The 24849-nt window shown below is 39.7% G+C and overlaps 1 protein-coding gene across 1 annotated transcript in view; it reads left to right on the top strand.

The window, feature by feature from the left end:
• The window catches only part of GTF3C1 (general transcription factor IIIC subunit 1), a 128577-nt gene that overhangs the window by 59126 nt on the left and 44602 nt on the right, over positions 1–24849 (top strand). The window contains exons 8-16 of the mRNA XM_072598050.1: positions 4673–4788; positions 5823–6123; positions 10531–10745; positions 14875–15017; positions 15323–15476; positions 18836–18939; positions 19878–20062; positions 21001–21240; positions 24148–24293. Of these exons, the coding sequence (XP_072454151.1) occupies positions 4673–4788; positions 5823–6123; positions 10531–10745; positions 14875–15017; positions 15323–15476; positions 18836–18939; positions 19878–20062; positions 21001–21240; positions 24148–24293 (1604 nt within the window). The remainder of the gene's footprint in view (positions 1–4672; positions 4789–5822; positions 6124–10530; positions 10746–14874; positions 15018–15322; positions 15477–18835; positions 18940–19877; positions 20063–21000; positions 21241–24147; positions 24294–24849) is intronic.

The following is a 24849-nucleotide window of genomic DNA, read 5'->3' as shown; positions in this document are numbered from 1 at the left end:
AGTTCAAACATTGCTTTGCTTAACTGAGTCTGCTTCTAAATATGCTTCTTTCTCCCGCTTATTCTTTTAAATTATTTGTTGACATTTTTTCTTTTATTCCTTTTTTAGTATCAGTATCACTATTCTTCCCAAACACCTGCCCACAAAAAGTCCCCTCTTAAAATAGTCTTGGGAAAAAAACAAAACCCAAATATCCACTCATTAGCCATATGTGAAAATATATGTCTCATTCTGAGCCCCAGCCTATCACTCATCAGCATAGAGGTAAGAAGTGTTCTTCATTATCACAGTCCCCTGATATTACAGATAAGGAAATTGAGCCGTGGAAAGTAAAATGACTTATTCAAGGTCATACATCTAGTTAGTGACAGAGTAAGGACTAGCACTTGAGTCGTCTTATCCCAGGACAATGACTTTTGTACTATGCCAGACTGTTCTTTCTGTTTATTAAATGATCCTGGGACGTTCATTCTGAATTTTCCTACCAGACAAAAATAGCTTGAAGCTCATGCAAAGAATTAAGTGCTTGACTGTTAGACCCTCACTACGGACATCTGACTCTGCCTCCCATTCCCTTTGAAGTTTAATCAATAATTCCTTTTATATTTTATTGATTCAGCAGCATCATGCTAGCCTCTGAGACAATAGAAAAGAAAAAGAAAATAGTGCCATTATCCATGGAATTTATGAATTATTGGAAAGTCAAATGTGTATTCGTGAAATAGAGAACTGTAGAGGATCTAATGGAAGGTTGTATAGCTTAGACCAGGGCTTCTTAAACTTTTTCCATTCATCACCCCTTGAGTGCTTTTTAAACTGTGGATCACAACTCCATATGGGGTTTAAGACGCACTGTACAATAGATAGTCAGTAGAGGAAAAGTCATTATGGGATGAAGTTAATCAGGGAATTCTTCAGGAAAGGATTTGGTCTTGATTGGCTCCATTAGGGAAGTTCAGAGATGGGGATGACATTATTGACAGCCAAAAAACCCAAAAACATAAGCAAGAATATGGAAGCAGGAATTAATATGACATAAGAATAGTAAAAAACAAAGAAGTTCTCATTGGAGTTAGAGGATCTTTGTTCTGAGTAATGACTAATAAAAATGGCTTCATGATAGAATGGAAACAGCACTAAACTTGGAGATAGAAGATGTGGATTTGGATCCTGGAGTGTTTGAAATGGTGACATTTCAAAATGTAAAATGAGGACAGTAATCCTTGAAGTACCTAGTATGTGGGATGTTGTGAATAAAGGACTTTGCAAACTGAAGAGCTATATATATAGGAGCTACTGTTTATTGGATTGTCATGAAAGCATAGGGTCAGGTTGATGGAAGTGGTTGAATGTCAGCTTAGGGAATTTCAAATCAAACTATTTGGGGTCTTAATGAACAACCGTTTATTAAGTACCAAATAAGTGCTTAGTAGGGAGGTTTTTTTAAGTGTTTAAAGTAGGGAGGGACATAATAAAACTGTGTTTTAGAAAGATCCAGCTAGTGGCATTTGCAGGATGGATTGAAGAGAGGAAACATTGAAGTCAAAGAGACTAATTAGGTTATTGCTGTATAAAGCTATACAGTAATTAAGGCATTGATTAGAGCACTAGAAATGGAGAAAGAATATGTCAAAGAAAGAACTGACAGAGGAAACAGAGCTTGTTGACTAGTAGAAAAGATTTTGAACTAAAGGGTCTGGGAAAAGTGGTAAATACCATTAATCAAAACAAACTGAGTAAGGGACAGGAAAAAGTTATGGAAGGAAGCCTTCATTCAGTTATTTGTCAAACATCTGCTAGGATTGTTCTGGAAGATTAGTTCTGAGCAAATTTCCTTAGGTTACTTCTTGAGGTTGGTTGGGTAATTGGCTATTTCAGTGACTGAAATGGGAATGGAAGCCAGTTGCAGTCAGTTTTTACTCGTTCATTCATTTAAGATTTGCTGAGTACCAATTATGTGTAAGGCATGCCTATAGGGATTTAAAGATACTGTGAGGTATTGGAAGTGATGTGTGGAATCCCCTCCTTTGAAGTGTTTGGCTATAAGAGAAAAAAAATATTGCGGGGGGCAGGTAGCAGGGTCAAATGTTTTTGTTTTTTTTTTTAAATAGTAAAAATGTGAACATTAAGAGGCAGAGGAATTGAAAGTGTTAAGGAGATTAGTGTGGAGGCAAGCCTGGATTTAGTTTTAAAAAGGAGGAATGAAGGGGGCTGTGAAATTGCATACTCATTCTATAATTACTATTTTGTTATATGCATGAGAGCATCAATTTTCTTTGCTAATAATTGGATTTAATATGAAGCATATTAGTCCTACCCAGTTTGAGACAGTAAAGAGATAGGAGCCAAAATGTGCATTTTTATATTGTCTATTTTGGTATTAGAATAGAGGGATTTTTAGCTTAATTTCTGAGAAGGGCATAAAACACAACGTTTTTGGTGAGAAAAATATGAATCCCAAATCTAATCAGTGCTGAGTTTGAACCTTCTCCCTGCCTCTTAGGACTTCTATGACCTTGGACAGATTGTGAACCTCTATGGGCCTTGGTTTCTTTATCTGTAAATTGTAAAGACTGAAGTAGATTTCTGATATTCATTCCCCGCAAAAATTTATGATCCTTATTCACCTTAGGCATCTTTTGATGGGAAAAGACATCCATAATAATAATAACTGAAGCCTCTACCTCCTCCACAGCCCCTGAAAACTCAGGAGAAAAAAGTTCTACACACTAAAGTTTGTTGGCACCATCAAATGGTTTAACCTTGGAAACAGATAGGGTTTTATTACTAGAAATGTCATTAAAGAAGGTGCAGTCCCAGCTACCTTGCTGCTGCACTCGAAATAACACTTGGACCTTTACATCTGCACTGCAGCAGACCACTCCTGTTTGTGTTGTCTTCCAGTATTGAATGTGGTCTCCTGGAGAGAAGAAGCAGGGCTACTTTTTCAATTTTTATTCCTAAAGCTTAGCACAGTATTTTGCACATAGTAAGCACTTAATAAATGCTTTTTCATTCATTTGGTGTATTCATTATATAATGCTTTAAGGTTTGTAAGCCAGTTCACATATCTCATTTGATCTTTACAATATTCCTGTGAGAGCGGTGCTATTATTATCCTTAATTTATGGATGGAGCCAGAGAGTTTAAGCAATTTACATGTAAGGAGAGTGGTAGCTAGAGAAGCCAGGTACATGCCCAAGACCACCCTGATCTTATTATGTCCTCTGACTCCAAACCCAGAGCATTTTGTACTATAATTACACAACTCCAAAGGCGCAACAGCCTGGAGCTCTTGATTTAGTGCAGTTATGGTAAAAAGGATCTTGGAGTCAGAAGACCACAGGTCAGGCCTCCACACTGCAGTTCTCATTTATCAAGTAGTCGTATTGATATGTGCACTGATTAGCTCCCTGGGAAATTGTGGAGAAAGCGTTTTACAAACCTCAAAATGGTAGGAAAGCGTTTCTTATTCTTGTTATTGTTATAATACACCTTAATAGCCCCTGAGGGCTTCACTACATTCTAGCATAGTATGGTAATGCATGTAGAGAGTGTCCACAATGGACCGCAGAACCTCGAAGGACAGGAATTGATGCTATCGTTTGTTTTTTGTGGTCCATCACTGTTGGCAGAGTACTTTACACGTATTGTGGCATTGATAGTGAATCATCAAGAGAAGTTTGATTTCTATTCGGTGTCCTCTAAGGAGCCGAGGAAGTATACTTCTACAACAGAGTTCATGTATTCCATGTTTGCTATGGATTGTGCATGTTATTACAGTTTTCCATTTTAGAACTGGAGGGAGAAGAGATATAGAAGTTAGCTATAGTTTCCTTGTCTCAAGGTTCTTAGTTAATAGAAAATTATAGCAGATACGTATATATGTGTACATACATATGTATGAGAGTTTGTGTATTTTATGATTATAAAATTTTATATAAATTAACTCTTTTGAACTTCAATACAAATCTGTGAGGTTGTTACCACAAGTGTTATTTTAGTTGACAGATTGTTTCATTCTTTGTATCCTTAGTGCCTAACATAGAGAAGATACTTAATAAATGCTTCTTGATTGGTTGATTAATCTCCTTTTACATCTTAAGAAACTAAGATTCAGGGAAGTTAAATTACTTGTATTGAAGTCAGTCATTCACTAGGCATTTGTGCTGGCATTGTGTTAAACGCTGGGAAAACAAGAAAGGCAAAAACAGACCCTACCCTCAAGAAATATACATTCCACCAAGTAAATTGGGGAGCTAGAAAGCAAACTCAGGTCTTGCGACACCATATTCACTATCCTGTCTGAAATTCTGAAACTCTGAAATTCTATGAAGTCTCTGAGGAAACCTTAAGGAATAAATGGGCAATGTATCTGGACAATCAGCTTTTGATTTCTTAATATTCAGTACAGTAATTTAACTCAGAGGAGATGGCAGCATCTCAAGGATTTGATTGCATTGGAGGATTCTGCTGCCTTTAAAAAATCTGTGCTTCCCAGAAGAAAAATAGCCTTACCCTTAGTGACTTTTGCAGGTAAACCCATATTATCTTTGTAGTGTTAATTTAGCTTTGTTTCCCCTCTTGTTTAGCACAATGCTCTATACTTAGTAGATGCTAAGTAAATTTTTGTTAATTGAATGAATAAATATTATCTTCTTGTTCCAAACAGTTGAAAGCAGAGGCACCAAAGGAATTTCCCAGGCTGAGGTGCGGATGGCTATGAATGTGGGGAAATTGGAAGCAAGAATGTTGTGTCGTCTACTTGAGAGATACAAAGTGGTCAAGGTAACATTGTGACATCACCTCATATTTACTGACTTGGTTTGTCTCTAGATATAACATAAATACAGAGATGAAAAAAAACACACTTGATTGAACCAGAAAACTAGGTAGGACCACCATGTTGGAAATGGGAAGAGCATCAGACTGCTCTTCAGAAAACCTTGAGTTTGAGTCCTGGTTCTGATCATTTCTAGGTATGTAACTATAGGCAAATTATTTAACCTCTAAGATGAGCCTGTTTTTCTAGTCTATAATATGGGACTTTATACTTGCCTTACCTATCTCACAAGGTTATTGTACAGAAAGCCCTCTAAAAAAATTTAAAGTGCTATGTAAATGTAGGTCATCATTTTGGCATGATTAAGCCAGCTCTGTTATTTAAGGGTTAGTGGCCAATTGCAGATTTTTCAGATAGTTTGTCTTTCTGCCCTTTGGGTGTTAGCCTTTTGGTCGGTGTATTTACTCTGTCAGTAATCCACTAACATATGGAATAGAAAAAGAGATGGAATCCTGTATGCTCCCAGAAAACAATCTGGTTAGGGAAGAGGTTGAAATTTTTGGATAAAGTCAAAATTTACCATTCTTTAGGATTCAGTTACTTAAGCTGTCCCTGCCTTCCATCACTAGGGATAACCAAGAATCAACTGGCTCATTTTTAGATTGCTAAATTGTTGTATTTCATTTCTCATCCCTAACATGACGTTAGGGTGAGCTGCTTTTGCAGATGAGGAAACTGGAATTAGAGCGGAAAAAAACTTCAGAGTACATCTAGTCCATCTCCCTCATTTTGCTCTTGAGAAAACCCAATCCCGGAGAGGGCACATAACCTGCCCAAGGTCAGGCAGACAGAACTTGAAGCCAAGTCTTCTGACTTCAAATATATTGAAATTTCATGCTCCATTGGGGACAGAATAATACTTTGGAATGATTAGTTAACTAATTGTTAGTCAACATTTGGGGTGTGATTCACTGAAACATGCCACTTCTATATCCTCAGTCAGTTTCCCAGTATGATTAACCTAATCTGATCTCTTCAGGGTTTCATGGAAGATGAAGGTCGACAGCGGACAACAAAGTATATTTCCCATGTTTTTGCAGAAGAAAGTGATTTAAGCCGCCAATATGAAAGGGAAAAGGCACGAAGTGAGCACCTCACCATGGTTAACTTGGCTCCAGTGCCTGAAGAATCTCTCGCACCTGAAGGAGAGGACACCTTCCACACAGAGTCTGACAGTGAGGAAGAGAGCACCAAAAGCACCAAAAGAAGAGGAAGAGCATCCCAGGGTGAAATGGGAGCAGGGTCAAAATTCAGTCCCAAGCATTCAACCCCAACAAAGGGTAAGCACAAGTTCCTCAAAAGGGTGTCTAGGAAATGCTGCGCAGAGACTACATTATTTAGAAGGGAGAGACCTACCAAGTCAATCACTCTTTGCTTTGTTGTATTGGTTTTAGAGATATCTTATTTAAAATTCTGTCCTAACCTGGAAGTGCAATAGCTTCCCCTGCATCATTCATGCATAGAGGAAGGAACTTGTCCTTCTCATCAGAAGATGTAAGAGCTTGTAGAATGTTAGATCTGCAAGAGACTTGAGAGATCCTAGAGTATATGTGGCCCTCACATGTCCTGCTTGGATGGGAGACCCACGGTACAGAAGCTGATATGCCTTGCCTGGAGCCCCGTGACCAGGGAATTGGAGAGTGTTCTCAACCTCATTCCTCTTCCTTAGTCTCATGCTCTTCCACTCTCAACACACACGTTCCTGGTTTGGAATCGTGGTTCCAACAATAACGGCAGCAGCTAGTAATACCTAATATTTATATAGTGCTTACTGTGTGCAGGTACTGTGCTGAGTGCTTAACAGCTGGCACCTCATTAGATCTTCACACAATCCTGGGAGATGGGTGGGATTATTGTCCTCATTTTACATACAAGAAAACTGAGGCAAATAGAGGTTAAGTGACTTGGCCAGGTTCACACAGTATCTGAGGCTGGATTTGAACACAGCCTTTCCTGACATTAGGGCCGACTTTCCATCCACTGAGCCTCCTAGCTGTCCCATTTTAAGAGCAGGATAACTAATCAATTTTCTGCATGTCTGCTATTTAATCCTTTTTTATAGCACCATAATTTTCTATTGCATCAACTTACCGTATTTTATTTGGCCGTCTTCCAATAGCCAGGCACATAGGCTGCTTTCAGTACTAAATAGAACAGCCATGAATATCTATAAATTTGTTTTTTCCTTTCCATATTTTTTAAATTAAAGTCCTAACAGTTGGACAGTCCTAACTTTAGCTTCTCTGAACCTCAGCTTCGTCATGCACAAAATCAGGATAATAGTATTTGCACTATCTCACAAGTCTATTGTAAAAATCAGGTGATAATAGATAAAAGCATTTTGGTAACTAAAGCACTGTATAGATTTAAGCTGCCCTGACTGAGAGGCAGCAAGGCAGAGGGAATTGAGGTCCACTTCTGGAGTCAGAGAGGCTGGAGTTCACATCCTGACTCTGGCACATGCAGCATGACTGTGGATGGTCACTTCCCCTCTCAGTACTCCACACTTTCCTAAAGACCACAAGTTACAAGAGAGCCGCCAAGCTGTGTTCTAGAGGGGGTTTCCATATCTACACGGGCAAACCTGGACTCTGAAAATAGGTTATCACCATTGTAATCATTATTGTGTAGTAGATTCTCAATCTCAGCAGCATCAGCATCATAAAGCAAAGATACTTGGACACGTCATCCAGTCTGTCCTTTTGCTCCCAAGGCCTTTAGCCTTCTTGTGCCTTTTAGCCCCGACATTCTTTTTTTAAAATTTAATTTAATTATTTATTAATTAAAATTTGAAATTTGTTTATTAAAATTTAATTAATTTATTTGTTTTCAGTTTTCAACAGTCACTTTCATAAGTCTTAGATTTTCTCCCCCTCCTTTCTCCCTCCCTCCCCAAGACAGCATGCAATCTTATATGGGTTCTACACATACATTCTTATTAAACACATTTTCATATTAGTCATGTTGCATAGAGGAATTAAAATGAATGGGAGAAACCATGAGAAAAAACAAAACAACACAAGAGAAAACAGTCTGCTGCATTCTGAGTTCTGATTTCATGGTTCTTTTTCAGGATACGTATGACATTTTGCCTCGAGTCCTTCGGGAATGTTTTAGGTCCTTGCATTGCTGTGAAGTAGTACAGACATTCTGAAGCTAGGATTTAACGTAAAAATGTCATAGGAAGGCAAAATGGAACCTAACTCAGCAAAAATGTTCAGAACCACAGTTTTATTTAGAGGTTAAACCAACACACATTTATTGAGGACCTATTATGTGCCAGGCACCGTGCTAAGCACTGGGGACGTAAAGAAAAGCAGAAACAGCCCCTGCCCGCAGGAAGCTTGAGGTCTGACGGGGGAATTAACATGCAAACAACTGTGTGCAGACAGGATAAAAGAGATATGATCTCAGGGGAGACACACTGGCATTGAGAGGGGACAAGAAAGGCTTCTTGAGGAAGGGGGGATTTCACTGAGACTTCGAAGAGGCCCAGGAAGCGGGAAAGAGGAGGGAGAAGACAATCCATGAAATAAATATAAAGAAAGAACAAAATCTTGCATAAAAACCCTCAACATTTAACCAAGTAGAAACAAACAAAAAAAATTGCCAAGATTCTAGCAGTGGAATGCCTAGGCTTAAGGACATCACCTTATTGCTCTTCAAAATATTTGTTCTGGTCTTTATTTAATTTTTAAACAATTTGCAATCTCCATTACACTCTTAAAAGCCATGAGGTTTTCTTCCTGATGAATTTTTTAAATTATTTTTCTAGCTCTGTAACATAATTTTTGGTAGTGTGATTGGGATAATACTGAACAAGTAAATTAATTTAGGTAGAGTTGTCATTTTTATTATACTAGCTCAGCCTACCCACAAACAACTGTGATACTTTTCCAGTTGTTTAGATCTGACTTTATACATGTGAAAAGTGTTTTGTAATTGTGTTCATTTAGCTCCTGGGTTTGTCTTCACAAGTAGACTCCCAAATATTTTATATTGTCTGCAGTCATTTTAAATGGAATTTCTCTTATCTCTTGCTGCTGACTTGTGTTGGTAATATACAGAAATGCTGATGGTTGGTATGAGTTTATTCTAGATCCTGCAACTTTCCTAAAGTCGTTCATTATTTCAAATAGTGTTTTTAGTTGATTCTCTAAATAGACTGCCATGTCATCTGCAAAGAATGATAGTTTTGTTTCTTCAATGCCTATTCTAATTCCTTCAGTTTCTTTTGCTTATGGCTAAAGCTAATATTTCTAGTACAGTATTGGCTAATAGTGGTGATAGTGGGCTTCTTTGTTTTATCCCTGATCCTATTGGGAAGGCTTCTAGCTTATCCCCATTACAGGTAATACTTGCTGATGGTTTTAGCTAGATTATGCTTATCATTTTAAGGAAAGCTCCATTTATTGCTATACTCTAGTGTTTTTAATAGGAATGGGTGCTGTATTTTGTCAAAAGCTTTTTCTGCATCTATTGAGATAGTCATATGATTTCTGTTGGTTTTGTTATTGATATAAAGCCATCAGGTTTTCTAGGTTTTACCCAAATCTGTCTTGCTGCTTTTGGCATTCAGCAATTCATTCAGTCTTTATGAAATGAGATGTAATGCTGCTAATACACATGAAAGTTAGTCAAGCAAGCACAAAGAAATCCATGCTCACCACTGGTCACCTAAGTTAGTCTCACCCTTCACTAGTTTTCTTCTTAAAGTGACTGTCACTATCTTTTTCCCAAACCCTCCCCTCTTCCCAACTTCCCTATTATTGTTGAAGGTGCCACCATCCCAGTCATGCAGGCTGACAGCCCAGGTGTCATCCGTAATTTCTCACTCTACCCTGCCCCCTATAACCAATCTTTTGCCAAGGCCTTTCAGCTTTTTCACTTCTACCATCATACCATCTCTCACATCCATCCCCTTTTCTCCTCCAACACTGCCACCATCCTGGCACAGGCACTTCACTCTTCATTATTGAACTATTGGAGTAGCCTTCCGGATTGGTCTTACTGGTCTCACATCAGTCCATTCTCCATTCACCTGTCAAACTGATCTTCCTAAAGCACAGTTCTGAGCATTTCAACTTCTCCACCCCCCAACCTCAATTTGATCAATTCCAGTGCCACCCTATAATTTCCAGGATCAACTATAAAATCTTCTGTTTGGCATTCAGAGCTTTTCATCACCTGGTCCCTTCCTTACCTTTCCAGAGTTTTTATACCTTAGAAACCACTACCCACACTTTTCCCCCCTCCCCCCACAGGGTACACTTTGACCCTGGTCTCCTTGCTGTTCCTCACATAAGACTATTCATCTCCCAAATGTAGGCATTTTCCACTAGCTGTCTCCCATGCATGGAATGTTCTACCTCATCCCTGCCCCCTGGCTTCCCTGGCCTCTTTCAGGTCCTAGCTAAAATCGCACGTGGTACAGGAAGTCTTTTCTAACTTTTCTTAATTCTAGTATTTTCCCTCTGATTAGCTCCCTTTTATTCTGTATATAGCTACTTTGTCCATAGTTGTATCTGTGTTGACTCCCTAATAGACTGAAAACTCCTTGAGAATGGGGACTCTCTTTTGCTTTTCTTTGTACTGCACTTTTCTTTGCTTAGCACTTGGCATATCATAAGCACTATTGCTTATTTATTAACCTATATGGCCACTCTTGGTCGTTTTCTTTCTTGTAGCTGGATGGAGGTTTCTAAACCAACATTCAACAAAGAAGAAGTCATCATCTTCTCTAGGAACCACTGATGAGACCAATGAAACCTCAGGGACCTTTGTTGACAACATTTTAGAGACTTCCAAAGGCTCCGAGGCCAACATCTCATTTGGCACCCACTCCACAGATGAAGACGGTGATGTGGCTGTGATTGAAGAGGTCAGACTTGAAAACCCCAAAGTGAGTTCTGGCTGTTGGCCTCTGGTTTATTTGGCCTTTGACATGCTTTATACTTCTTTGGTTTTTTAGCTTTTTGCCAGAGGGCCTGTATGATGGTGCTAATGTTCATATGGGAAAAGTCATGAAAGAAGTACAAGATGTTACTCTTATCACCCGTCTAGATTTATATCTATCCCTTGCTACATTCTCCCCTCTTATAGTTGATTTCTTCTGCTTGAATGAGGATATAAAATTCTAGACATTGATTAGCATCTTATACCTGGATATTCTTACTTTTCCTGGAGATTCTCTCAACTTCTCACATCTGCACTCCTTTTGTGTCCAGTTCTACAGGAACTCTGTTATCCTCAGCACCTGACTCAAGTGCCTTGAGTATATGTAAAAGGTGCTTAACAAATATTTGTTACAATGATTGTTGGGTTGCCTGTGGGGACAGACTCTCCCATCTTCTGGTTTGTTGACTGTGGAGTTTACTAGTTTTCTTCTCATAAAGAGTCTTATCAGAGTTGGAGCAGAAGTATCTGCTTAGATAAATGTGAGATATAGAGCTAAAACGTCTCTCAGAGGCCTCTCATTTTTGAGATGGAAAAATTGAGATGCAGAGATTCAGTGACTTGCCTGTCTGTGATCATACAGCTATAGAGTGTGAAAGCTGTGACTTGCACCCAGACCCACACTCTGTCTGCCGTGTTGCATTGCATCTTCTCTGCTATGTGTAGGACACAGAAGTATAGAATATAGATGAAATAGTTGTCTTCATGGAGACAGCAGTTGGAGAGCAAGAACACAGTGCACAACGTTACATGAGAAGTACATCAGAGACTTACAAAACAGTGCCAGGTGAGGTCCCAAGGCAAACATTGTCACTGCTCAGAGGAATCAGAGACAGACCTTCATAGAAGAGGTGGAATTTGATTTGGTCTTTAAAGGATGGTTAAGAATTCAGCACATGAAGAGAGGCTTGAAAGGAATATCAGGGCATAGGAAATAGTGTGATTGAAGCCATTAATGGGAATGTGAGAGCTCAAGGATTGTTGGGAAAGAGTCATTCATGTGGGCTGTAGAGGAAGCAGTAGTGGAATAGGACTGAAAAGGGGAAGTGGTGCCAAATTGTGGGGGCTTAAATAAGGAGTCACCCACAATTTTTTTTCTGCAGAGTAATATCATAACCAGGTGTGTGTTTTAAGAAAGATTATCCCAACTATCATCCGTCAATCAGCAATGAGACAATTAGCATTTATGAAGCACCTTTTCTGTGCCAGGCACTTTGATACCTTTTTCGTATCCCTGCCGTCAGGGAGCTCACTGTGTATATCTGTTCTATTTATTTAAATGATGTTTCCCTGATCTTTGTGCCCTATAATAGAACAAGGAGCTATGTAAGCATCTTGTCCCTACTGCATGTTTTGTCCCTTTGTTAACTTCATTGCTCTTTTTTCTCTGAGATTCCTTCTTCAGTGTACTAAAGAACTGCGCCTCACCCAGTTTTACAGAACAACATGTAACTAACTGCTAAGCTAAGCTGAAACCTGATCACCTAATGCAGACACGTCTGCCTTTTTCCAGACCCTGAAAAATGCCTTTTGACCTATTCCTATTTAAAGTGGAAAGGGCCCCAAGAGAGGAATTATAATGGAAATTTTATAAGCTGCATCGTTGTTTTGGGCCAGGTTTGTTTGTTTGGAGACAGCGCAGTACAAGCGGGGTGATTGAAAGGCGCAGGCACACTGCCAACACAGGGGAGGCCAGAATCCAACAAACAGGAAGCACCATGCTAGCCCTTGTGGGGTAACCCCTGGGGCAGCTGCAAAACGAAATAAAAATTTTCCTTCAAGGAGCTACATTCTACTTGAAAGATACACTATAGACAAGGATAGTGGTAGGATAAGGAAGGAAAAGAATGTACTCAGTTTAGAGTCAAAGGACCTGGGTTCAAGTCTCATAGGGCTCTGCCTCTTATGAAGTGTATGACCTTAGGCAAGTCACTCAGCATTTCTGCCCTCAATTTCCTTAACTGTTAAGAGACAGGGTTAAAGTAGACCTCTGAGATTCCTTGTAACTTTACAGCTTTGAAACTAGGATAAAACTATAAGGAGACAAACAGGAAGGAAGTAGGAAAAGGAATGGCTCGACTTAAACCAATCAATCAAGCATTTATGAAGCACCTGTTAGGTATCAGGCAGAGGCAGCATGGTGTAGAGCACTGGCCACACACTCAGGAAGGCCACCTTTGACACATACTGGTTGGGTGACCCTGGGCAAAGTCTCTTCACCTCTACATGCCCTTGGGCAACTCTCTGGATACTGGAATTTGCAGAGAAAATAGCTCTCTGTACTCCTAGAGGAAGTTCCTCACCAGGCACCATCTATAACTGTAAGAAATGATGAACAGGAAGACTTCAGAGAGGCCTGGAAGGACTTCTATGAACTGATGCTGAGTAAAAGGAGCTGAACTAGGAAAACATTGTACACAGTAACAGCCACAGTGTGCAAGGACTGTTTCTGATAGACTTAGCCCTTCACAGCAAAGTGAAACATTCCTAAAGGACTCTTGAGGCAAAATGCCATCCACATCCAGAGAAAGAAACTAGGGAATCAAAGCGCAGAATGAAGCAGACTGTCTTCTCTTGTGTTACATTTTCTTTTGGCGTGGTTTTTCTCATGGTTTCTCCCATTCATTTTAATTCTTCTATGCAACATGACTAATGTGAAAATGTGTTTAATAAGAATGTATGTGTAGAACCCATATAAAATTGCATACCATCTCAGGAAGGGGGAAAAATTTAAGACTTATGGAAGTGATTGTTGAAAACAGAAAACAAATTATTTTAAAAGCAGTAGAGATAAAGATAAAATTGTCCGTGTACTCAAGGTTTCTCATTCTATTGAAGAAAACACATAGACATATAGGAGTAAATACACAGTTCATAGAGAGTCAATACGAGGAACTTTCAAGTGGTGAGGAGGCCGTGCCACCGTTGGAAGAAAACTGGATAGACCTCAGGCAGGAAGTCAAGCTTGAACTGAGCTTTGAAGGAAGTTTGAGATTCTAAGAGGCACAAGTAAGTAAGGAATGCATTCCAGACATGGTGTTGGAAGAAGGAGATTTGAGAGCAAGGAGACCAGTTAGGAGACTGTTTCAGTGGGCCAGGCCAAATCGATGGGGCCTAAAATAAAGTGGCTTTGATGTGAATGAAAAGGACGTAAGAGAAAATGTTGTGGAGATAAAATCAACAAGATTTAACAATTCACTGGATATAGGCAGTAGGGTAAGAAACAGTGAAGAGCCAAGTATAGGTCCAAAATTGTGAGATGGGCTGGTGCCCTTGCCAAAAACAGGGAAATTAGAAAAAAGCCTTTGGGCCAAAGATAATGAATTTTGTTTAGGGTGTGTTGAATTTGAAATGCCTGTGGGACAAAACGTACTGTAGGGATTTGATGATACGTGATTGGAGCTCAGCAGGAAGATTGTTACTGCATTTTTTAACTATATTATTAACTAGCCACTCTCTTCAGTTCTTTGCCTGCCCTCATGAGGACAAGGCCCATTTGACTTTGTACACAGTGTTCACTAATGGAAGAACTGAATTTAAATGAAAGCATAGCACATTCTGCCCCAAAATAATAACTCACGTTTCTGTAGTACCTTAAGATTTACAAAGTACTTTCCTCATAACCCTGCACTGTAAATGCTGGAAAGGTTATTGTCTCTGTTCTATAGATGAGGAAGCAGAGTCTAGGAGACTGGGATCATATAGCTGTTAAGTGTTAGATACAGGATTGAAACCCTATCTCTTGAGTGAGCCCAGCATTCTTTGTACACCACCACATTGTCTCTCACTGGAAGAAAGTGGAAGAAATGGACATAGGAATAGACACATTGCTCATTGTATATAACTGCTCTCATCTGTGAACCTGGTGTTCCTGAAACCCTTCATGTGCCTCTGCCAGCACTTAGCAAGGCATAAAGAATCTTAGCAGTGGAAGACAGTTTTCTTGCCTTGCTTTGTTTTTAATTTAAACACAAGGGTAAAAATTACCCAAGGGGATAAATGCTATATTAAATGTATTATTTAAGGTCTAAGCTTTTCTAAATATTAACCCAGTTTTACTTTTGATGTTGTTTTAGGAAAATAGCTCTCTCCAGAAAAAAGGAAAGAACACCAAGGCCACGGCCCAGGAGAAACCTCATGAAACATATCGGGTGCTCAAACGACGAAACTTGATTATAGAAGCTGTGGGCAACCTCCGATTAATCGAGAGCTTATTCACGTAAGAGTGTCTGCTTTTGTTGTAGTAGTAATAATAATAATAAACTATAATAATAAATCAGAATTAATTAGAGTCACTTGAGTATTGACATTATCTCCTTAATCTTCATTGCATCCCTGGGTAAAAGAGATGGAGAGGGAGTTTGGCTTTAGATAACACAGTCCTTCCTGATCCCCAAAAAGAAATGAGTAGATTGCAGCTTAAAAGCTATGCCTGGGTTTTTCTTAGTTTCCTTTGGCCACCAGGGTAAGTTGTGAGGTTATTGAAAATAACAGACTTGAAATTTCCTTTTTGTGCTCATCCAGGCTTCAAAAGATGATCATGGACCAAGAAAAGCAAGAGGGAGTATCCACTAAATGTTGTAAGAAATCCATCATTCGCTTAGTTCGGAAGCTATCTGAGGAAGGGCTTTTGAGGTTATACCGAACCACAGTTATCCAAGACGGCATTAAAAAGAAGGTAATCTTAAAGACACTCTTACCTTCACAAAATTGAAAAAAAAAATCTTCCCTCTCCTTTTTTTTCTCTCTCATCTCACCTCCCTTTCACCCTTCTCCCATCTCCCTTTTTTCCTTCTCCCTCTTTCTTCTCCCTCCTTTCCTATTCCACATTCTACCTTTCTTTTTTTACTTTCCCTACTCTGCTTTCCACGCTCCCTTTCCTTCTCTGTATCTCTCCTTCTTCCTCCCATTGCCATGTTTAACCTCTTTCTCCGTGACTGTCATCTTTTGTCATGTTATTTATTCTAATTTAAGGAATAGAAATCACCCCCTTTTAAAAGAGGAAACTGGACAAGACATGAAGAAGTAATTAGCTGGTATCCTGAAGTGATGCACAAAAGGGAATAATGAAAACAAACGTTCCTTACAGTTGTGCCATGCTTTGTAGTTTACAAAGCACATGATAACTGATGTTCGTGGTGTGCTAGATGATCTCCTTTGAACCTATATTATCCCCATAGTAGGCAGTAGTCTCATTTTACAGATGAGGAAACTGAGGTTCATTGAAGTGGAGTTGCTTGCCCCATAGCCTGCCCATTATCAGTAACAGGATCAGAAAGCAAACCCAGGTTTTCTAACTGAGTCCCTTGCCCTTCTGTTGTGCCAGGTTGTTTCTCTGGTACCTAAGCCAACTTTTCAGCCAGCCCTGAGGGCCCAAAAAGGGGAGCTTATTGCAGCTCAGCAGGGCATTGCTTGGAGAAATAATATAACATTTGGAGGCTAAAATTTTAAACTAAACATCAAAAAAAAAAAAAATCCAGGGAGGCCTGCATGATGGAAGCAACTCAATTAGATAGAGTGCTGAGGTTGTCCAGTAAGGACAGTACATCTTTTTTGTCTCATAACTTATCTGTATGAGAAAATTTAAAGTTATGGTGCATTCCCTTAGCAACTCTAACTCAGCCTTTTTGTACATATGATAAGTCATACATCTTATGGGGTTTGAATACATAAGGTCGTGTTAACTCTGCACTGAAGCCAAAGGAAATGGCTCACTGTAGGGATGGTCATTTTGCATTTCCTGTCATTTTCGAATCCAGTTTTCAGTTTCCTTCTTATCATAACTTTGGCATCACCTTTTTTTAAAGGAGACAAGACAATTCTGAATGCTTACAAGGTCATTTCTTTGTGATGGTAGTCGTAAATGATAGCTGACAGAAGCATTTTATGTCAGTTATTTTACTTGCGCCTCACAAGAGTGATTTGGATAAAGAGTGTAAGTGTTGCTATCTTTATGCTACAGAAGAGAAAACAAGGAATGAAATTACTTACCCAAGGCCACTCAGACATGTAAATGTCAGAGCTAGAACATGAATCCACATGTCCCAGTACCAGCCTGAAAGATCTCAAGTTACTAACCTTGAGAAAGATTTCCACTCACGAAGTCCTGTGCCAGCTCTAAACCCAACCAAGGATGACTAGGGTAGAAAATAGCTTTCTTTTGTGTCCTCCAATAAAACACAACTTTGATGTGTTATGATGGCATGGAGGGGACCCTGGATTCTCTAAGGCTGTGCCAGAAGAACTTAGGATCTGAAATCTTCAGCAGAGCTTTAAATGTAAAACTGGATACCAGTATTCCAACAACCAGACTCAAGTGTCCTTACAAGCTCGTCTACCATATTTTGACCACAGTGTCCATGGAGGTGGTCTACTAAAGTGACATGAACCGCAGTGATGCCAAGAACCCACGCTGATGAGATGACAGCATTAAAGTAGGATCCATGGAAGTAAGAGTCCAACCACAGTACATTGGCAACAGTACCTTTGATTTCCATTCCATTTTTCATCAAGAGCTTTGGCATAGATTAGTTCATATAGTCGTTATCTCCATAGAGCAGTTGAAGTCTGAGGTGACTATGTTTTACAAATAGAGAATTTAAGTTCCCCCAAATCATAGAGCAAGTCACTCAAATTTAGTGCCATACCCATTGGTTAATGAGGAATTACAAATGTAATTAAATGTAATTTAATTACAGATGTAATTAAATGAATTAAAAGTAGAAGAAACAGCATATCATGTATCCTCAGAAATGAAAACTGACCCAGGAGGACAGAGTATGAGTACAGAGTGAATAAGAGGAAGAAGCAGCATGGATCAAGGAAGCCAGCCCTGTCCTTTACTAATGAGAGTAACTGTAATTAGTTTTTAATATGTCTGCACAATAGCTTTAGTCTTGATTTCAAAAATTCTGACTCCAGGCTAGAAAAGTACAGTCAGTTTATTGTCTTGGGAAAGCTGAATGTGATTAAGATGTACACGACTCTGCCCTGATGTAAACCTGATGACCTTTGCTCCTATACTTGTTTCCTGGACTAGGCAGCTAGATCTTAGGAAGTTTCCAAGACCTTCCCAACTATGAAAAGTAAGAGATCTCAAACCAATCACAAAGAACTTTCAATCTGACTCTGAGCTTTCAGGATAGCTATTCTCTATCCATGTCTGGCTATACTTCTTATCATATTGAGAAAGGAGAGAGAACATCCTTTGTTCTCCATTTCACAATTAAAGAAATGAGTTACTGTAGTTTTTGTTCCATTAAACAAATACGAATATAAAAGATGAAAGCCCATTGGAGGAGGCTTTATGCATGGGTAAAAAAAAAAAAAAAGACAGTAGTGTTACAGAAGGAGAGCACAGAATTTAGAGTCAGGGGACCTCTGTTGGAATACACCCTCTGCTTCCATGTAATTTAAAGCAAGTCACATCCTCTGGGCCTTTGTTTCCTTATCTATAAGACAAGGGAATTGGACTAGATGATTCACATAGTACCTTCCACCTCTAAATCATATTATATTACTCAAGAAAAATTATTGAGCCACCATTATCTTTCTTCAAATGAAGGCTCTCCAGGGCTATCCCACTTGTAACTGGGAAATGTTCAGGTGACTGCAATGTGACCATCTGTGACATCACGGTCAATGACAGGCAGATAGGCACCCAGAAGGAAGCTAATGTCCTAGGACCTCATAAGAGGAGATTTGCAAGTGTAGCTGCTTTATTTCAAAGACCTAATTCGTCTTCATAGCAGAATAATGATTTGCCTTAAAACAAATGTAAAGCTTCATGATTTTTTAATTTTCTGGCTGGAGTAACTGCGAACTGAAATTATTTTAAAACCGCTGGCATCTTGATGTAGTTGTCTTAAAGAGGTATCTTTTAGAAATAAATCTGAATATTATTTGAAAATAGATATCACTGTCATTTAGTTCATAAGCAGAAATTCTTTTTCCTCCTGTGTCCTCCTCTCTCCTCTCCTCCCCTCCTCTGCCTTCCGCACACCTGCTTTTTCTGGACACTGTGGCTGTTTCCCATAGGTGGAGTTTGTGGTCCATCCTTCTGTGAACACCAATGACCCTCTTATGAAAAGTGCCATTGAACAGGTTCGTTTCCGGATCTCCAACTCAAGCACAGCAAACAGGCAAGTTGCAGGCTGCCAGGGGCATTTGTGCCTCTGCTGATGCTTCTCCCTCCTCAGGCATCATGTGGAATCTTGGCTTTTTATATGAAGTTAAGCACTATTTATTAAATGCTTGCTGTGTACAGAGCACCTGGAGAAGATGCACTATTTACATAAGAAAAGGTCTCTGCCTCATGGAGCTTATTGTCTAATAGAGAAATAAAGTATCATTGAAAACTGTGCCACATATGGACATGAGAAAAGTGCAAAGCAAGGTTTTATTCAGACATTATGAGAGCAGATCAGTTCATTAACTTGGGTGGTTTTTTGTTTTAATGCCCTAGGCTAGCACTAGTCAGTTTCTAAGATTCTGTAGAAAGTAGAACCCTAAAATTTCCCTTTGTCATTCTGTGCTCAACAGGATGGTGGGAAGGGATGGTGTTGGGAGGGGGTTAGTATGTCTTTCTTAGCCACAGTTATTTTGTTATAGGAAGCTGGCTCATTTTCATATAAGCATGTAATTCATAGCCTGTTAGGCTGTGAGCAGAACTGTTCATTTTACTTACTACACTTACTCTTCTTCAAAAGTCTAGGAGATGCCAGTCCTTGAGTAAGCATTTGTATTTATCAAAGTTTGCCTCGGCCAGGGGTTCTTCACCTTCTTTGAGTCCTAGGCCCCATTGTCAGCCTGGAGAAGCCTGTGGACCCTTTCTCAGAATTTTGATTGTAAATACATAAAATAAAATACATAGTATTATAAAGGAAGCCAGTGATGTTGAAATATAGTTATCAGATTTTAAAAATTCACAGAGCAACAACCTGGAGAACCTATAAGCCATCCACTTGGCCTTCCTGATTCTCCTTCTGGTGTGATGGGTTTTTTTCAGCACTTTGATAGATTTTGTCTTTCTTAGGGGCCTTGACATCCTCACCATGTTGTGCCTTTGCTCTGATTGCAGGGTTAAACCACCCCAGACCCCCGCTCCCCAGGAGGAGCTGGAGGAAGAAAATCAAGGAAAAGAGGAAGTTGGTGGATCAGGGGAATCTCAGACAGCAGCTTCTAAATCTGAAAGCAGTGGACGAATGAAGAAAACTGATGAGAAAATGGGCATAACACAGCTCAAAAACTATAACCCTGTTGTAGGTAAAATGGCTTCAGTTCACTGTTTGGGACTTCCTTCATGAGCATTTTGACATGTCATTCATTACACATCTGAGCAGTGAATGGAAAGTCTAGGTTAGCTCTGACTTTTGGAAACTTTGCTTAACTTCTTCAAGCTTATTTTTCTTCTTTAACCCAGGACTATTAAGTGGGATAGTAGACCTTGCCCTACCACCTCAAAGGACAATTGTATGAGATGATTGATTTGAAAACTATGAAATATCAAACAAATATAAATGAGGATCATTATTCTTACTTTCTCTTACTAAGGACCCATAACAGATGACTTTTTTTTTATTTCAAGGGTCCATCTCATTAATATTTTCAGCTCAACAAGGGACATAGAAATGCATTGAGGCATGCATGTGTGCACTGCAGCAGAAGATAGGCTATTTTGCTTCTGCTTTTCTATTGCATTTTTCTGGGAAGGTGGGCAGTCCTGCTTTCAGGGATTGAGATAAAACATTCTCATGATTGATCTCTGCCTCTTCCTGACCTATAACTATACCCACTACTTGCTCCCCTGTCATCTGCCCTTGGTGTCGATGAAAGAAGAGCTCACTTTGATAGGAAAAATAAATCATATAAAATAGTCCAGGTCTTGAGGTGACAATTTCAATGGCTTTGGGTTTTGCATAATTTTCATAAATTGCATCTGGCTTGTGTATTGTGTTCTTTGCAATGTAATAGCAGGAAAGATATACAGATATCAATAATCAGTATTATACCATAGCAGAAAGAATGATGGGCTAGGAATCCAGAGACTGAAGCTGTCATCCTGCATAAATCACCCAACACTTCCCAAAGTCTTTAGATTAGATGTCCTTTAAAATCCTTTCCAGTCTAAATGTTGACAGTGCTGTAGTTACTTAGATGTAGGAAGAATTGATTTGCATGAAGTCTTCATCATTCTTCCACAGTTCCAGGACTTGGACGTTCCCTGGGATTTCTCCCTAAAATGCCTCGATTACGGATGGTCCATATGTTTCTGTGGTATTTGATTTATGGACATCCTTTAAATGAGATATTTGAGAGGGCTGGTCAAGATGGTGAAAGAAAGGTTAACAGTCAAGAGCCTAGCACTGACCACAACAGAGTATGTATCCAGGTCCCCGGAGGAGGAGATTCAGAGGCTGAAGTGGAACTAGCCACTGAAACAGGTGAGACCCTGCCACTCCTGTGGGCAGAAGGTGTACAACTGATATAAACCTTAATAATCTGAAAACCGTAATATTTGTTATACTTTGGTTATCTTGCAGAAAACATTTGATTTCATCCTTATTTCAGTTATCTGAATAAGGGGTTTAAAAACCAGTAACATTTCTGTTTTATTCTGATATTTATTTGACTTTAGCCAAACTCTATCCTCTACTTGGGTAGTTACCTAATCAGTAATGATTTGTGTTGTTAAAGAGAGTTTCCTCACTGGTACCACCCTACACAAATAAAATTGTCAATCCAGTTTAACAAAAGTTATTTGGATTCTTGGTGGAAAGCTTCTTGCTAGATCTGTGTGCAAAATCATTGGATCTATTGCAATGAACATGATTCCTGATAGAATTTTCAAGAAGTTAGGTGACACCAGTGCCACAAGGACTTTTATGTTCTTGTTCCACCTCTTGTTTGTGCTGCAAGAGTGCCATGCTCGAAGTTCTCCATGCTCTGATAGGTGTTCCTTCTGAAGCATGTAAATGGGCCTTGCTGCTTATCTTGGCCTCAGTTCCATTGACCCCATTTCGTCCTGCTTTCTCCAAGACCTTGCTCCAACAGCTATCACGCCTCTTACCTCTGCATCCTCACCTTCTCTGTCTGTCTCTTCATCTGCCTCCAAACATGCCCACATCTCCCTAAATATTAAAAAGCTTTCTTTTGATCCTTCTGCCTCATCCAGTTATCATCTCATCTCTCTTCTCCCCTTTGTTACCAGGTTTATTGAAAAAGTTATCATCTGCTGGAAAGAGGACAGTGGGGTGGAGTTGGGGGGCCACTGCAGAGTAGAGAGAAGTAAAGGGCTTACTTCCAACAGCGATGGCCCCATTAAAGTTATATGACATGAATTTTTTCTCCCATAATTTCATGACTTCCTTAGCACACAACATCTCAGAAATAGGAGCAAGGAAGGTAGCTAGAGAGGCCCAGGTTTAAGGGACTGAAGGAAGGAAAGTGTGAAACAGGATGGAGCCTTGAGAGGAAGAGATCAAGCTGGGCTGGATAGTAATGAGTGAGTAGAAAGAGAGTTTACTAGGAAAAAATAATTTTCATCTAGTATATGATGCTTCTGAATCACAGGGATTAGAAGGTCTGGGGTGGGAATTTTCAAGCCGTTGGGATGTTGAGTACCAAATAGGGAGGAGAGAAAGTAGGATAAATTAACATCAAGGTTTCAGTGGTGTTTCTACCAGCCGCAGTTTCTCAGTTGATTATGTGTGTGTTCATCCTTCATTGCCAAAGAAGACCATGCCATCAGACAAATAATGACATGACTTACACTTGACTTTGTTTTGAGTGAGGGAGGGCTGTGCAGGTCACCAGCCTCACTTCTCCTTCAGAGCCATCTGAGTCCAGTGAGCAGATATTCATCAGGATGACTGGAGATGACCCAGGATGAGGCAATTGGGGTTAAGTGACTTGCCCAAGGTCACACAGCTAGTGAGTGTCAAGTGTCTGAGGTGAGATTTTGAACTCAGGTCCTCCTAACTCCTGCACTGGTGCTCTATCCACTGCACCACCTAGCTGCCCCTTCAGTTGATTATAGTGGAGAGGGGAAAGGTAGACCAGAGGCTTATGGCAGCAAGGAGGATCCAGAAGTGAGGAGGTGTCTGCCAGTCTCTTTTGAAGCCCTCTCAGTTAACTTTGTGTCTGATTTGCCAAATGTAAACTGGGAAGACTGGAACCAGGTGTATGTTATCTGAATTTTATTGTACCTCCCCCTGGAGTAGTGTGGGGCTCTGCACACAGAAACCCCTTAAATGTGTATAAAATTGGATTGAATTGAATTGAGACTTATCTTCATAGTAATTGCCAGGATGTTGGGAAGGATGGGAATAAGTTAGACTTGGAGGTCCCTCACTCAATCTTGAGTTTACCCATTCTTTCTGGGGTTTTGAAACATTTCTCAGCTTCCACATCTTTAGAATAATAAAAACAATCATGCCCCTGCCTTCAGGCTAGCTCATGATCCACAGAAATTAGCTGAAGACCTCTTTGTTCTTTGTGCAGTGCCTAGCATATTTACATGTTTGTTACTGATGACAGTAATCTCTCTTTCATATTAAGATATCCTGCAACATTTCTGCAGTTACCTTTTGTGATGAAAATCAATACAATTATTTCTCCCCTTTTTTTCAATAACTAAGGCAGCTGAGCCACCACCCCCACAAAAAGACTTACTACTAGCTATGATTGTGTAGAAAGTCATGGAAGAACCAAAGTGTGAACTCTATAAATGTAGAAGTTCTCCTTCCAGTTCATTAGCTACCCCTGAAACACACTGTGTTCTGCTTGGCCTGTATGTATTCGTTGTTGTCTGGCTGCAGCTAAGATAGTCGTTTTCCCACCATCCTCTCTTCTCCAGGCACACTTCAAAGGTACGTGCCTCACTCACTGACTGAAGTGCTTCCTCAGAGCTCAGTTCTCTCCCTTGAGTCCCTGTTTTTGTTTGATTTTCATTCACTCAAGGGTCTTTCAGTTAAGCCCTTCTTTCCATTTTTTATTCCTACTCTCCTATTCTCATTTCCTTTCTCATGTGTCCTCCTCCTGTGCCTTCTTTTTTCTACTTAATCCTTCAAGTGCAAGGTAGCTGACTAACCTATGTCTGGTGGGCAGAATTGTCCTTAGCTTACTCTTCAAAATTAAAATAAGCTTATATCCTCCCCTGCCTACTCACTCATGTTTTCCACCCTTCAGTCGAAACTTAGATTTGGAAGTAAATTAAGTTTTTGCAAGAGATTATGTGCATTGCCAAGATTTCTGAGAATCTAACAAAACCCAGGGGTCTATTATTTAAAGCATTTTACCATGGTAGGTGAGGCAGCCTTTCTTAGGACTAAATAAAAATCTTCTCCTAGTGTTTGTGGATGAAGCTTCTTGGATGCGTTATGTTCCACCCATCCCAATACACAGAGACTTTGGATTTGGCTGGGCCCTTGTCAGTGATATCCTTCTCTGCTTGCCTCTGTCCATCTTTATCCAGATAGTCCAAGTCAGCTATAAGGTCAGTATGATCATTTCCTGTTTCTTCCTCTCCTCAGCTCCCAGAACTTGTTTGCCCCCAAAGGTGGTGTTTCCTGACCTCAGAACAGAGCAGGAGAACTTTGCACACATTCTCTCAGGAGACCAGAAAAGCATGAATTCAGAAGGGAATCCACCTTGCTAACTAACTGCTCTTTGGAAGAAAAACTGAATCCAGCATTAAAACATACTTGTCTTTTTGCTTCCTTATGGCTACTGAGTGACTGTGATTAGTAGGAGAAGAGGGTATTATGTCATGCTAAAAAGATGGGCTTGGAATCAGGAGACCTGAATTCACATCCGAGGTCTGACATTTATTAATTTCCCTGTATCTCCATTTCCTCATCAAAACGTAGAGGATAATATTGGCAGTAAACCTAAAAGTACTATGTAATATAAGTTGTTATTTATTGAGTGTGGAGTTAATATTTCATTTTCCTAGAGGTTCTTAGTGAGGGATAATGGTTTACTCAGCTAAAACAGTTCTGAACTTTGTTATCCCAGGATCCTATTAAGGAACAGTTCAGAGATGTGTAGAT

The sequence above is a fragment of the Notamacropus eugenii genome, chromosome 1 (assembly GCF_028372415.1).
Source record: "Notamacropus eugenii isolate mMacEug1 chromosome 1, mMacEug1.pri_v2, whole genome shotgun sequence".
NCBI lineage: Eukaryota > Metazoa > Chordata > Mammalia > Diprotodontia > Macropodidae > Notamacropus > Notamacropus eugenii.
The sequence above is the reverse complement of the archived record's forward strand: the minus strand, read 5'-3'. Positions and strand labels throughout refer to the sequence as shown.